The 14,467-nt window shown below is 51.2% G+C and overlaps 1 protein-coding gene across 10 annotated transcripts in view; it reads right to left on the reverse strand.

Moving 5' to 3' along the window:
* Positions 1-14,467, reverse strand: part of PLA2G6 (phospholipase A2 group VI) — a 60,916-nt gene that overhangs the window by 23,338 nt on the left and 23,111 nt on the right. For 9 of the 10 annotated variants that reach the window (XR_007129345.1, XM_047740737.1, XM_047740735.1 and 6 more), the window contains 5 exons: positions 10,980-11,195; positions 10,059-10,242; positions 7,638-7,825; positions 4,522-4,618; positions 3,252-3,434 (listed from right to left, as the gene is read on the reverse strand). Coding sequence is in view for 9 of the 10 variants with exons in the window: in XM_047740737.1 (XP_047596693.1) it covers positions 3,252-3,434; positions 4,522-4,618; positions 7,638-7,825; positions 10,059-10,242; positions 10,980-11,195 (868 nt within the window). In the remaining variant the exon portion in view is untranslated. Of the gene's footprint in view, positions 1-3,251; positions 3,435-4,521; positions 4,619-7,637; positions 7,826-10,058; positions 10,243-10,979; positions 11,196-14,467 lie in introns of those variants that run through there. The other variant, XM_047740742.1, reaches the window with a different exon arrangement.

Consider the following 14,467-nt stretch of genomic DNA (forward strand, 5'->3'; position numbering starts at 1 on the left):
AACACTTCCTTCTAAATAAATTTAAGTTTAGAAGCAAACCAACCAACTTAAATGATTAAGGTCATAACTGTAAATGTGGTTCATGAATGTGCCCAAAACCGTGAGGCTCGTCCACAGGTGCCTGCGGTACGGGAAACAAGGGACATCGGCAGTTCTCGAAGAGCGATCTGTGGCCCCTCCGTGAATATGGGAGACTCTCTGGAGGGTTCACGAGCGTCACACTGTTTTCATAGGGGCGCCTCGCTGGCTCAGCTGGAAGAGCGTGCTGCTCTTGATCTCGGGGTCTTTAAGTTTGAGCCCCGTATTGCACAGTAAAGATTACTAAAAAGATAAGTAAAAAAAACAAAACAAAAAAAAAAAAGAAACCCTGCTTTATAAAAAAACCAAGATGTTCCCTTTTTGCATTGCGTTGACTTTTGTACCAATGGTGTAAAAACAGTGACGGATAAAACTGCCCAGGCCTCCACAAGACCCGGACATCAAACTAATACTCGCCCTGGTTTTCCTTTCTGCCACCCGTTCACAGAAAGAAATCACCCAGTTAATTAAATAGCCAGTTTCCCTTAGGAAATGTCCTTCATTCAGTAAGAATTAATTTTATTAAATTTTGACACTGTCTACTCTGTGTCATTAGATGGAGAGAAATCGGGACACCTGGGTAGCTCAGACAGTTAAGTGTCTGCCTTCGGCTCAGGTTATGATGCTAGGGTCTTGAGATGGAGTCCCGCATGGGGCTCCTTGCTCAGCGGGGAGTCTGCTTCTCCCTCTCCCTGACGCTCCCCCTGCTTATGCACTCTCAATCGCTTTCTGACAAATAAAATCTTAAAAAAAAAAAAAAAAAGATGGAGGGAAAGCATAGGCATTTCTGGGGCATCATCTTGAGGAACTAACCATTGTCTTGAGGAAAAGCATAGATGTAATTGTTTGGGTTGTGAGCAGAACCAGTTTTTTTTTTTTCTTGGAACGCCATTTTTACTTGGGATCATGACTGAAGAGCTACGTACGATGGGTCAGCCTTGGGTATGCAGAAGACACGTTCTCAAAAATGAATGCAGTGAGCCTGGCACTTCAAGAAAAACGCCCACCACGTTTTGTGCCAATGATAAAATTCAAGCTCGCAAACAAAAATGGGAATTCCAGAACACTTGTATATGCCATGACAGGCTTGACAGCCTCCCAGAACTGGAAGACTCTTCTGATGAGATCAATGAGGGTATTTATAAACGTGGGGTTTCGATCCCGTATAATGAAATGGTTCAACAGTCCTATGCACGCACAGTGAGCCAGTATTTTCCAAGGATGACCTGAAATCATGCAGGGGTAAAAGATGCAAGGGGAGTGCAAGAGATACCAAGGGAACGAAGTATGACACGGAGATGGTTGCGGGTCCCACTTGCAACTGACTTGTCAGACACTAACCCTCCTCCAGTTTAGGTGCAACAGTGAAGAATATTCATGATTCTCTGAGAAGGCGCTACTGTGTATCTTTTTCAACAACCTGTCTATGTGAGCCCAGACTGTCTTCAAACCCAACATACATTCAACAACACATTGCAACAGAATAAATGTAGCAGAAGACATGAGAATCAACATGTCTTCCCTGAGGCCAGGCATTAAAAAGATTCGCAAAAATGTAGAACAAGGGGCACCTAGGTGGCTTAGTGGGCTAAAGCCTCTGCCTTTGGCTTATGTCGTGATCCCAGGGTCCTGGGATAGAGCCCCGCATCAGGCTCTCTGCTCAGCGGGGAGCCTGCTTTCCTTCCTTTCTCTTTGCCTGCCTCTCTGCCTACTTGAGATCTCTGTCAAATAAATAAATACAATCTTTTAAAAAAATGTAAAATGATGCCAACTCTTTTCGATTATTTTTGGTTTGGGAAAATAAAGTTGTTTTTCATAAAAATGTTACTTATTGAGGCTGTGACTGGTGAATTGTCATTTTTTTAAAAGATTTTTATTTATTATTTATTTGACAGACAGAGATCACAAGTAGGCAGAGAGGCAGGCAGAGAGAGGGGGGGAAGCAAGCTCCCCGCTGAGCAGAGAGCCCGACGCGGGGCTCGATCTCAGGACCCTGAGATCATGACCTGAGCTGAAGGCAGAGGCTTTAATCCACTGAGCCACCCAGGCACCCTGAATTTTCATTTTTAACTGACTTAATATTTTGGAAACTTCTTATTTTTAATCTTCAATCTTTATCAATGAAAAGTCTTTGGGATCATCAATATCACTTTTTAAGCATACAATGGGACCACATGGACCCAAAATTTTGAGAACCGATGAGCTAGATAATTCTAAGGGGTCATTCAGTGCTGAAAATGGCCACGGTTTTATTTAGGGCTTCCATCTCCCAGACAACAATGTCGCCACACGGTTATGGCCTTTGGTATAAAACAGCATGTCTCTGAGTGTGTCCTCAATCTACATCTTTTAGAGTCCCGGACGCCTGTCCAATCCCATCCCTTGGTGATCTGTGGAACGTACGTACGTACACTTGGTACTGCTATGGAATACGAGGTACCGAATACCTACACACGTCGTTGACGAGTGACATTCCCTGCACATCGGTGACGAGTGACATTCCCTCCCTGCAATTTGTATGTTCATACTCTGGTCATCTCTCCACACTGGAGGGGCTTTAAGGGCAGGACCTATGCTCTATAATAAGCCAAAAACTGTGGCCAATCCCTATCGTGAGCCACCAAGATGAGAAGGCAGACCCTGCCTTCTGGGAGCTTAGAGTCCCCCTCTAAGGCGTGGACTAGGACACCGGAATCTCTAAGGAGATAGGAACAATATGTAGATGAGTACTTCCCCTAAGGATGCAGGGCGGGGGGAGAACTGGTATCTCCGGGACATCTCAGGGATGCTCCTGGAGTTACCAAGGGTCTGCCACTCTCTTCTCTCAACAGCTCTGCCAGGTGGGAGCCGATACCCCGGGTTTCCAGATAAGGACACTGAGGCCAACAGGTAACTTGGCCAAGGCCACGGCGGGTCGCTGGGGCTGTACTTCCCCTCTCACACCATGCACCTGTCAAATGGGGAGCCCAGGAGCAGGAGGGACTGCGGCGCAGAGGAAGGAGATGATATTTTGGGCTGAGAGGGGGACACGGAAGGTTCCTGAGGGAGAAGATGGGGTCTTAATTGAGGAAAGATTCCCAGCGGGGGTTGGAGGGGGCACCGCGGGAGGGCAGCCACAGACAGGCGGCCCTCCTTGCAGGAGCTGCCAGGGCTCGGGGCAGACGCAGGCTCACCGACATGGCCAAGTGCAGTGGGGTGTTGCCGTGCTCCCCGCGGGCGTCCGCGTTGGCCCCGTAGGTCAGCAACGCCATGACGCAGTCGAAGCGGTTGCGCATCACAGCCACGTGCAGGGCTGTGTTCCCTGTGCTGCTGGTACTGTTCACGTCGCAGCCCCGTTTTAGCAGCATGCGGGCCATCTGCGGGAGACAGGGTCCGTGCTGGAGTGCATGGTGACACCCAGGCACTGCCACCTCCTCCCTGAGACTCCTTCAGGAACTGGACTTCTGGAAAGCTCTAGCCACAATAACAACTCAGGGGGTGGGCCCCAGTTCTGGGCATGGTCTTAGACCTTGGCCCATGCTGTCAGCACCCCAGAAGTAGAGGACAAAAGGCTGAAGATATGCTGATTTAAGGGGCTTCTGGGTTCTTGCCTGGAGTTAACGGGACCCCTTGCATCTCTGCAAACTCCCAGAAAGGCCCCACTCCCTGCGACCGTCCCTGGGGTCCTGCAAAGGTTTGACCCCTCCCTGGGCCTGGGCAATACACAGCCCTACCCGGGGCAGCCCCGGGGAGCCTGGTCTTTGGAGCTCAAACAGTCCAGAGCCCAAAGTTCAACCCCATTTCATCCCCGTCCTCTGAACTTGGTCACCACCCCCCCTGCACCCAGTTCTTCTCTTCTGTGAAAATAGAAATGCAAGTGTCTACTTCACAGAGCAGTGACAATGCACGACAAAACGTACACGGAAGGGCCTGACTTGGTGTCTAGCCACTGGCAGACAGAAGGTACCCTACAGAGGTCGGTAATCTCCTCCCTCCCTTGTTTAAGAATAAGCCACATTCTCGGGGGCACCCAGTGCACTGCCAAGCTCAGCTTCCAGAGATCTCCATCCTCCCCAGGGGGTGAAGCCTGGCTTAGGGAAGGCCTCTGGGGAGCTGCTCAGCCAAGGCCTCACACCACCTTCTGTCTGAGTTATAAAGAATTTTCTTACATATTACCTCGCTGACTTCACACCTCCAAAGGCAGGCCACAGGACCCCCAATTCACGGAGGGGACATCGTCACTGTGCCAGTGAGTGGCAGAGCAACACTAGACTGTCCTCTCCCCCTGTGGGGCCACTAAGAGACCAACCCTCACAGCGCCATCCCCAGAGTCATCTTAGGAGCTGCCCTCTTGCGGGCAGCTGAGGAACTTGGGGCTCTGGGACTCTGTCCCCTGCCCATCCACCACTCCCCGTCAGACTCTGCCCCCTGCCCGCCTACCACTTCCCCTCAGACTCTGCCTACCTCAGCGGTCTTGGCCCAGTGGAGGGGGCTGGCTCCGTAGCGAGGGTCTTTGCTGTGGATCTGGTTGCTGTCCATGCTGATGATCATTTCAGCACACCTAGGGAGAAAGGAGCCATGGGGCAGTACAGAAGGTCGTGGAGGTGGAGGGAGGTGGCCTGAGGCTGGAAAAGGCCAAGACCTGGGGCTTCATCTCCTGGTGAAGGAGAGTTTCTGCAAAATTTCTGTAGGTTTTGCAACAGAACCAACCAGCATGTAAACCAGCATATGGTATGTCAAAGCTCAAGTGCCCACCTCCAGGAAGCCTTCCCTGATAACTCCAGTTAGCAATGATAGCTCTCACTAGTGTTGGCCTTAAAGTCAGGTAGGCCTGAGGTCCAGCCCTAGCTTCCTCACTGGCTGATCTCCGGTAAGTGGCTGAGCCCATCTGCAACACGGGCCCAGTCCTAACTGGACTGGCGGAGATTAAAGGAGAGAAGACATTTCACTTCTGTGCCTGGCACATGGCTGCCCTCCATCCCCTACCATCCACTGCTGGTGTTTCACGCAGGGACCAGCATCCTGCAGGAAGTAAAGGCAGATGAGTTACAGATTTATTTATTTACCTGAAAGAGAGCAGGGGAAGGGGCAGAGGGAGAGGAAGAGAATCTTAAGCAGATTCCATGCTGAGTGCAGAGCCCGACCTGGGGCTCAATCTCATGACCCTGAGATCACAATCTGAGCTGAAATCAAGAGTTGGATGCTTAGCCGACTGAGCCACTCAGGTGCTCCAGGCAGAGGAGTGAAGACTGCAGTTGCTTTCCACTCCCATAGACTTCGGGTCTATGACCGAAACGCAAAGAGATGCCCGTACACCCATATTCCTAGCAGCGTTAGCCGAAAGGGGAACACCCAAATGTCCACTAGCAGGTGAAGGGAAAAGCAAAAGGTGGTCCATGGACTATTGTTCTACCTTAAAAAGGAAGGGAATTTGGGGCACCAGGGTGGCTCCATTGGCTAAGCGTCTGCCTTTGGCTCAGGTCATGATCTCGGGGTCCTGGGATTGAGCCCCACATCCGGCTGCCTGCTCAGCGGGGAGTCTGCTTCTCCCTCTCCCTCTGCTGCTCCCCGTGCTTCTGTGTGCGCCCTCCCTCTCTCTTTTGTATTGTTTACAAAAAATTAACAAAATTCATTTATAGTATGTCAAATAATAAATAAAATCTTAAAAAAAAAAAAAAAGGAATATGTGCTACAACATGAATGAACCTTGAAAACATTTTGCAAAGTCAAAGTTGACACCCAGGGGCAAACCGGGCTCTGTAAAGGTCAACTGGGTTGACATACATAGCAGAGGGGCTCCCAAACTGGAGCTGGGACGGGACCTCTCTCCATAACTCTGATGCTTGAGATTTTCTAGGGCACAGCGGTGCTGGCTACTGCATACTGGCAGAGGGATGTCCCCGTGGGGGCCCTGGGAGGACGTGGTCATGCGGGGCTGTGTAGGGCGTGCCTGCGGTGAGGCCACTCGCATCATCTTCTGTGCATGATCCCTTGTGATGTGTACCAGCCCCGCGGTGGGGGGCCTGGCAGGGGCAGAGCAGAATGCGGCTGGAGGTGTCTGAGCAGTGAGCGAGCCGGGCAATACCAGGACCCTGGACAAGAAAGCCTGGGGTGGCCAGAGTTGAGCCAGCACGGGGCTGCCACACTACCTCCGGGGAGAAAAGAGCATCAACCATCATGTGTGCCCATTCGGGCTGCAACCTGCAATCAGGGCACGTGACTACTGGGAATGAGGGTGTCAGTACCGTCTCTGACCAGCTGGTCAAGTCTTCCTGAAAGTTCTAGCCCACCTTGGCTGTGCTGCGGAGGATCAGGGAAAGGTGGGCTGGCCCACACTTGACTAGACCTTTGAGGGGATGGCCATGCCAGCGGGGCCGGCAAGGTAGGCGCAGACTCTAGGAGACTCCAGAAAAAGGGAAAACCCGAGGGAGGGCAAGGCTTGCCCACCCCCCATGCACCTGCCACCCTCTGTGCTCTTCCCCCTGCCTGTCCAGAACACAGCCTAGAAGGACTCGGTGACTTCTGTGTCACCAGTCCCGGAGCTGCTCTCTTTTCTGTCTCTTTAAGGCCAGCGCTTAGCACAGCGCCCAGATGGAGGAACCAATGGACCCGTTCATTCTGTCAGTCAGTCTTTCTAGACACTGTCCCCACTGGGCACTGTTTTGAGATATTCGTCTTTTTAAAAAAAGGTTCATTTATTTGAGAGAGAGAAAGAAAGAGCACAAGCAGGAGGGGCAGGGAAAAGGAGAGAGACAGAATCTCAGGTGGGCTCAGGGCTCTCACCACCCCGAGATCATGACCCCAGCTGAAACCAAGTGTCAAATACCCAGTTGACTGAACCACCCAGGCGCCCCCTTCATGTCTTTTATCCACCCCCACCCCACCCCCACCACACACACACACACACACACACACACTTTATATGGCGAGTTTTCCTGAGACCAGGGTTTCGCAGGTCTGGGGAGAGGGAAGAAATGTGAGAGTGGTCCAGAGCTCCCCAAGGCCTGGGCCTGGAGCCTTCGTCCCAGCAGGGCCACTAGCCAGGAACCATGGACACATCGAGGCAGAAGGGGCTTGGGGCCACCCCACCAAGCGATCCTAGGCTTCCGGCCAGGAATCTACAGAAGCCACAGGGTAGCACTATAGCCACGAAGGTGTTCAGATAGGGCTGGTGGGCTTAGACAGAAGAGGACCCATCTCTAGGACCCAGCCCTCTCGGGGTGGCACGTGACTCTGACAAGGAGTCACGTGCCGGAGGACCACCTGGAGGAGGTGGAAAAGAAGGACTCAAGGGAAGATCTGGATGATTCTTCTCTCATCGGTAAAGGGAGGTTCGTGGCCAGAAATGAAGGTGTATTACAGAAAACATTTCAAAATTCTACTCTTCGCACAGCTGACTTTCTGGACTGAGGCTCACATCCACTACAGGTTCAAGCACCTTGTTCGGGCCAAGCTGGCCCTTGGCCCAAATGTCGGAAATGCATGGAATGAGCCCATAGAGGCCAGGGCTCACCTGTGCTCCAGGAGAAGTGCTGCGCGAGCTGCAGGCCCCACCAGTGGGCAGGGGAGTGAGGACTTACCCCTTATGGGAGAACTTCATGGCCGTGTGGATGGGGTAGCCAATGGAGCCCATGACATTACACCGAGCATTGCAAAGCAGCAGCACGCGGACCATCTCCTGCTTCCCCATCTGGCAGGCCAGGTGCAGAGGGGTCTGTCCCTGGTTGTTCACCCGGTTCAGGCCAGTCGACGCATTCTTCCCTAGGAGCTGACAGCGGGGCACCGGGGTGGGCTGGGGCCCCATGAACACAAGCCCTCCACGACCCTCCACAACACCCTCCCTGCCCGCCTCCTGAGCCCACGTGAGGGCAAGGGAAGTCGGACTCTGCGAGAACATGGGAGGGACATTAAGGGAAGCACAGAGACAGGGGTCTGCAAGAAGACAGGACACCGGCTGTGACAGGGTTGGCGGGGGGCTAGTCTGGCACGGCCGGGGCTCGTGGGAAAAACTTCTCAACCAGGAAACCTGAACGGAGGCTGTTCTCGCGGATGGGCCCTGGGGGTCTGGAGGGGAGAAATTCCTGCTTTTTTTTTTTTTTTTAAAGATTTTATTTATTTATTTGACAGAGAGATCACAAGCAGGCAGAGAGGCAGGCAGAGAGAGAGGAGGAAGCAGGCTCCCTGCTGAGCAGAGAGCCCGATGCGGGGCTCGATCCCAGGACTCCGAGATCATGACCTGAGCCAAAGGCAGCGGCTTAACCCACTGAGCCACCCAGGCGCCCCGAAATTCCTGCTTTTCATTGTATACTCTCATCCTACTTTCATCTCTCTGGCTTGAATTTCTTTTTGCTAGGTTCACATATAATTTTCTCAATTGAAAAAAAAAAAAAACAAAAACAAAAGAGGCAGCTCTTTCTGCCCATGGGTCCTGTCCTATGCTTTAATAAAAACACCTTTGGGGCACCTGCGTGGCTCAGTTGTTAAGCATCTGCCTTCAGCTCAGGTCATGATCCCAGGGTCCTGGGATCGAGCCCTGCATCGGGCTCCCTGCTCGGCGAGAAGCCTGCTTCTCCCTCTCCCACTCTCCCAGCTTGTGTTCCCTCTCTCGCTGTCTCTGTCAAATAAATAAATAAATCTTTTAAAAAATAAAAACACCTTTTTGCACTCAGACAGACAGACAAGCCAGTTTTACAAAGAAAGCCAGGAGGTTTCACTTCCTCACTTGTGGTCACGTACCATCTCTATAGGTTAGCTACAAGTCCTGTGTCCCCCAGGGGACCTTGCTGGGCCTGTCAACAGGCTGAGAACACAGTAAAGAGGCCTGATCGAGGGCCAGCCCCACGGCTCACAGCTCTGCCCCTCCCCGGGCACGTTTCTTTAACCTCATGGAACCTCAGTTTCTTTGGCAATGAGAGGAGGATCCTGACCTCCCCCCACACCCAAGAGAGACTATTTAGAGAATTAACTGGAACACACAGCACTCAGCCCAGGGCCAGACATGAGAGCAGCCCAAGACAAAGGACAACTGAGTATGTGTCTGCCGTCTGCACAGAGGCAACCCCTGTGAGCCATGGAGCCGGGCGCGGAGCTGGCTCTCAGGAAGGATGGAGTTCACCAGGGCACGTGGAAGTCCCTTCCCTGTGCACCAACCAGACGACACGAACGCATGGAACAGTGTCGTTCCTTTCTGATGCCAGGGCGGAGAAGGACATCACCTTTAAAAGAAAGTCTTCAGGGGTGCCTGGGTGGCTCAGTGGGTTAAGCCTCTGCCTTTGGCTCGGGTCATGATCTCAGGGTCCTGGGATCGAGGCCCATATCGGCCTCTGCTCGTAGGTAGCCTGCTTCCCCCCACCTCTCTGCCTGCCTCTCTGCCTACTTGTGATCCCTCTCTCTCTGTCAAATAAATAAATGAAATCTTTAAAAAAGATAAAAGGAAGTCTTCAAATAAATAAATAAATAAATAAATAAAAAGAAAATCTTCTAACTCGGGGCAGTGAAATCCTGTCTGGTATTCTAACACTTCCATCTAACACATAAAGTAGCTTTTAGGAACATCATTCCATCTACCGGTCTACGATTTTAAATTTCATTTCTCAGCCCGATAATCAAACATTTAACAGGAGGGGTATGTCTGGTGCAAACGTCTACAGGAGCCGGATGGAGTTTGCAGTTCCTGGAAAAAGCTAAGCTCGGGTCCCGCTGGACGGTAGGCCCCTCCAGGCAGGGCTGAAATGAACCCAGCCCAGGGTTGGGCTCAGTGGGTGCTTGGGACAAGCCGAACCAGAATGCCTGGCTGGGCTGGGCCTCCAGTTTAGTTCGAGGAGTTGGGGGAACCTCCCTAGGGTTGTCAGAAGCTGGAGGCTGAGGGTGTGTCTCCTTGACAGGCATGAGGAGGGAAGTGGGGGAGAAGAGGGGACGGTGTCCAGGAAGGAGCTCAGGATAAGTGGGGACAACGAGGTGTTGCCAGCTCCCGTCACCCCGCCGCCCCTCCCCCTGCTCACCTGCAGCACCTGGGCATTGTCGCCCTGGACGGCATAATGAAAGGCCGTCTCCCCGTTGTTGTCCGTGACGTCCATCTGGGCATGGCAGTACTGCACCAGCTCCACCAGGATCTCCCCGTCACCCTTGCGGCAGGCCAGGTGCAGGGGGGTGCAGCCCTCCTCATTCTCCCTGTTATTGGCACAGCTGCGGGGTGGGGGTAGGGTGGGTACACGGAGGGAGGGGTGCTGAGAAACTCAGGGGCAGTGGAGGGAAGCAGGCTATCGGCTCAAGAGCCTTCCTGCCATGCTCGGGCTGGCTGGTTCCAACAGAGGGCTGGCTCACAGTTTGTTTGGTACTGATGTGATTTTATCAGTTGTTTACTTGCACGCCCGTACAAGGGACGGGGTCTAGGTCCCCGCCAGCTGGAGGGGGGGTGGTAGGGTGGCAAAGAACAGGTCGAAAGGCAGAAAACTCATTAACCGTGGGCAGTTCGTGTAACCTTTCTGGGTCTTAATATCCTTATCTATAAAAAAAAAAAAATAACAATAATGCCCACCCTAGGAAAGGGACAGGGCCACGGGGAGGTTAATCGCCACCATGTCCAAGAACGGGCCTGGAAGCTATCAAGGGCAGTGAGGAATCCTGAGCCTGGGGCCCTGAGGGCTAACACAAGCTGCTGCCACCTTAGGGCAAGCAGAGGAGCTGGAGTCCTGATGCGGGGCCCACAGGGTCCCCTCTAGGGGGCCACAGGAGAGAGGGCACCTGGTCTTTGGAAGGAGACACGAGGAGCTAAGGCCTCTTTTGCTCTCTCCAGAGAAGCAACCCAGCACGGATCACATCCAAGGTGCCAGGCAGCTTTCGGCTTTACAAAGGGAAACTGAGGCGGGACTGAGCCCATCCACTGACACACACATGCACTCGCACCGTCCCTCCTGGCCCACCTGATGATACGGCTGTGGTGGAAACACTCCCGGATCCCCAACTCCACCGCCAAGTGGGCCACCGACCAGCTGGGGTGGCTGCGGATGAGGCCGGTCAGCTGCTGCAGGACCTCTACGTGCAGGACGTGGCCGGAGCTCTCGTAGAAGGGCGGCAGCTGCAAAGAGTAGTGCTGGAAGTTCACAAGGGCATCCGCCTCCGTCTCCAGCTGGAAGAGTCTGTGGGGCCAGGACACAGGAGAACGACACAGAAATGAGCCGGCTTTGGCCCACACCCTTGCTAGAGGCAGAAGCCTTGGGTCCCCCACCCTGTGCACGGGTGGCTGCCTGCCTCTGGCCACACAGGGACCCACTCCAGCCAGACTCCCCTTCCCACCGCATGCACGCGCTCGCACACCCACCTCCAAATGGAGTCAGGATTTTATTTTTATTTAAAAAGATTTTCGTTTCCAGTTTTTTTAATATCATGTTATGGTGCTTTAAAAAAATTTTTTTAAACAAATCCTTGTTGTATCCACTTTCTATTATTTGGACGCTGATATCCGAGAGCCCTGGCCTCAAGTCCCTGGCCATCGCACACTGTAGGAAGTAAATAAGTGTGTAACTTAAATGTCCAGCAGTAGAATAGGATATAAATGGTGGCCCAGCTAAGTGATGGATTATTATACAACAATTAAGACGTGATTTTGAAAGAACAGCAAAATGTGATTTCTATAATGTCCAGTAAAAAAGCAAGATACAGGGGCGCCTGGGTGGCTCAGTGGGTTAAAGCCTCTGCCTTCAGCTCAGGTCATGATCCCATGGTCCTGGGATCAAGCCCTGCATTGGGCTCTCTGCTCAGCAGGGAGCCTCCTTTCTCCTCTCTCTGCCTGCCTCTCTGCCTACTTGTGATCTCTGTCTGTCAAATAAATAAATAAAATCTTTTTTTTTAAAAAAAGCAAGATACAAATTTTAAGTGATACAATGTGATCTAAATTGTATTTAAAAAATATTTCAATGGGGTGCCTGGGTGGCTCTGTATTTAAAAATATTTATAATATTTAAAAATATTTTTTAAATATTTAAAAAATATTTCAATGGGGTGCCTGGGTACCTCTCTCTGCCTGCCTCTCTGCCTACTTGTGATCTCTGTCAAATAAATAAAATCTTTAAAAAAAAAAATGTCAAAATGTACCTGGTAGGGTAGTAGTTGAAATGTTCTTTAACCATTTCTGAAGCTTCTAAATTTTCTACTTGTGAGTTTATATAATTGCTATTTTTTTTAAAGATTTTATTTATTTATTTATTTGTCAGAGAGAGAGAGAGAGAGAGAGAGCATGCACACAAGCAGGCAGAGCAACAGGCAGAGGCAGAGAGAGAAGCAGGCTCCCTGCTGAGCAAGGAGCCCGAAGCGGGACTCGATCCCAGGACCCTGGGATCGTGACCTGAGCCGAAGGCAGTGGCTTAACCGACTGAGCCACTCAGGTGTCCCTATTTTATGGTTTTTTAAGTAGGCTCCACGCTCGGTGTGGGGCTTGAACTCATGACCCTGAGAACAAGACCTGAGCTGAGATCAAGAGTTGGATGCTCAACTGACTGAGCCACCCAGGAGCCCCTATAATTTTTATAATCAGAAAAGAAAATTATTATTTTTTTTAACCACTCAGATGGTGCCCCTTCTGAGTGGGCCCTTCCCCCTAGCTCTCCCCAAAGGAAGAGAACAATCATTAGAAACTTTGCTCATTTTTAAAGAGTTGTGTTTAAGTCCAAGATTTGCTCTTAAGCTGCTGGGTGACCCTTGAAAAATTCCTTCCCTCTCTGAGCCCCATATGAAACATTAGACTACCTGTACCTGTCCCACCTACCTCATATAGGTACCAAGAGGGTCAGATGGGACAGCCAAGTAATGGCACTTTAAAAATGAATAAACATAATGACGGTTGACACTGAAGATACTTGAAGTGTTGACCAGGGCTCTCAACATGTAAGACCCATGGCTAGCCAAGGTCTAGAAGAGGTGGTGCCCAAGGAGTGTTGGCTCAGCAAGGCTCACCTGCTCTTTTTGAGATAGAGTGCGACTGTTTAGCAAATACCTACTGAGTGCATGTTCTGCACCTGCCATTGTTCTAGATGGAAGGAGTAAATTAATGAACAGAACAGATGATACACCCCGCCTTCCTGGAGCCTGTGTTCTTAGGGGAGAGACCAACACAATGCGTAAGCGACAAATCAAAATAGGAGAGTATAATAAACAAACCAGCTGGTAATAAGTGCTAAGGAACAAAGAAAGTAAGGCGGAGATGGAAGGAAGCCCTTCCTCATTCTCCTCGCCTGGTTTTGCTTCATCTCGCCCACCTCCTCACCTCGGAGCGCTCCGTGTTAAACGTTGTTGCTATGTCAGTCATGATGACATTAAATGACAACGAAATTGTGATACCAAATGACACTATAAAGGACACTAAAAACTGATCACTGGATTTAGCATCAATAAAACATCAATGACCTTGACAAAGTACTTTTGGTGGAATGATGGGAACCGGAGCCTGACTGGAGAGGGTCGGAGAAGGACTGGGACATAAGAAATTGGAGAGGCAAGCACAGACAGCATTTGTCAAGGGTTTCGCTGCAGAGGGGAGCAAATAGAGGTAGCTAATGGGGAAAGTGGAATCAGGCATTTGAATGCTGGTGAGACGAACCCAAAAGAAAATGGGATCTGTCTGAGGACTCCCACCTCCGCAACGACAGACCAGGTACCGGGAACCAGACTGCTGTCCTAGGGATGTGAAAGGTGAAATGTGAAATGTGAAAGGCATCTGCATAAGACGCTGGACACTGAAACAGACAGGGATGAAGTGTCAGGCTGGTGGGGGTTATAGAAACCCAGGAAGTGAGCCTGGGATTTAGGGCTGCTGTCACTTGAGCAGCTGGAGGGATACACCACAGCATCAGCAACCTCCTGGGCTCCGGGGACAGGGATGGGAGGGCCCTGATGAACCCTCTTACTGTGGGCGGGGGTCCTCAAGGACTAAGGTATAAGATGAGCCACAAGGAGACAGACCCTTCCGGAGACTGCGGCTCAGCTCCAGATAATTTCTGTTCCAGAAGATGGACTGAAATTACCCTCACTGGTAATGTTCCCAGATACCTGGGAGAAGCAATATAAAAGAAATGTTAAGCCAGGCTTAATCATTTCTACAAGCGTCGTTGCAAATCCGAGGCCCAGGACATCGTCAAAACTCACCAAGCACAGGAGGAGACACTACATGAGACGAAAGAAAATCAACGGAAATAATGCATGAGGGGAATAGATCTGTAAGTAGGGGGCTGCAAATACTGACGTCATCTGATACAGACTTTAAAATGACTGTGATGGCGCACCTGGGTGGCTCAGTCAGTTAAGCATCTGCCTTTGGCTCAGGTCATGATCCCAGGGTCCAGGGATCGAGCCCTACCTTGGGCTCCCCCTCTCCCTCCATTCATGCTCTCTCTCCTCTCTCAAATACATAAATAAA

Source organism: Lutra lutra, chromosome 8 (assembly GCF_902655055.1).
Source record: "Lutra lutra chromosome 8, mLutLut1.2, whole genome shotgun sequence".
Lineage (NCBI taxonomy): Eukaryota > Metazoa > Chordata > Mammalia > Carnivora > Mustelidae > Lutra > Lutra lutra.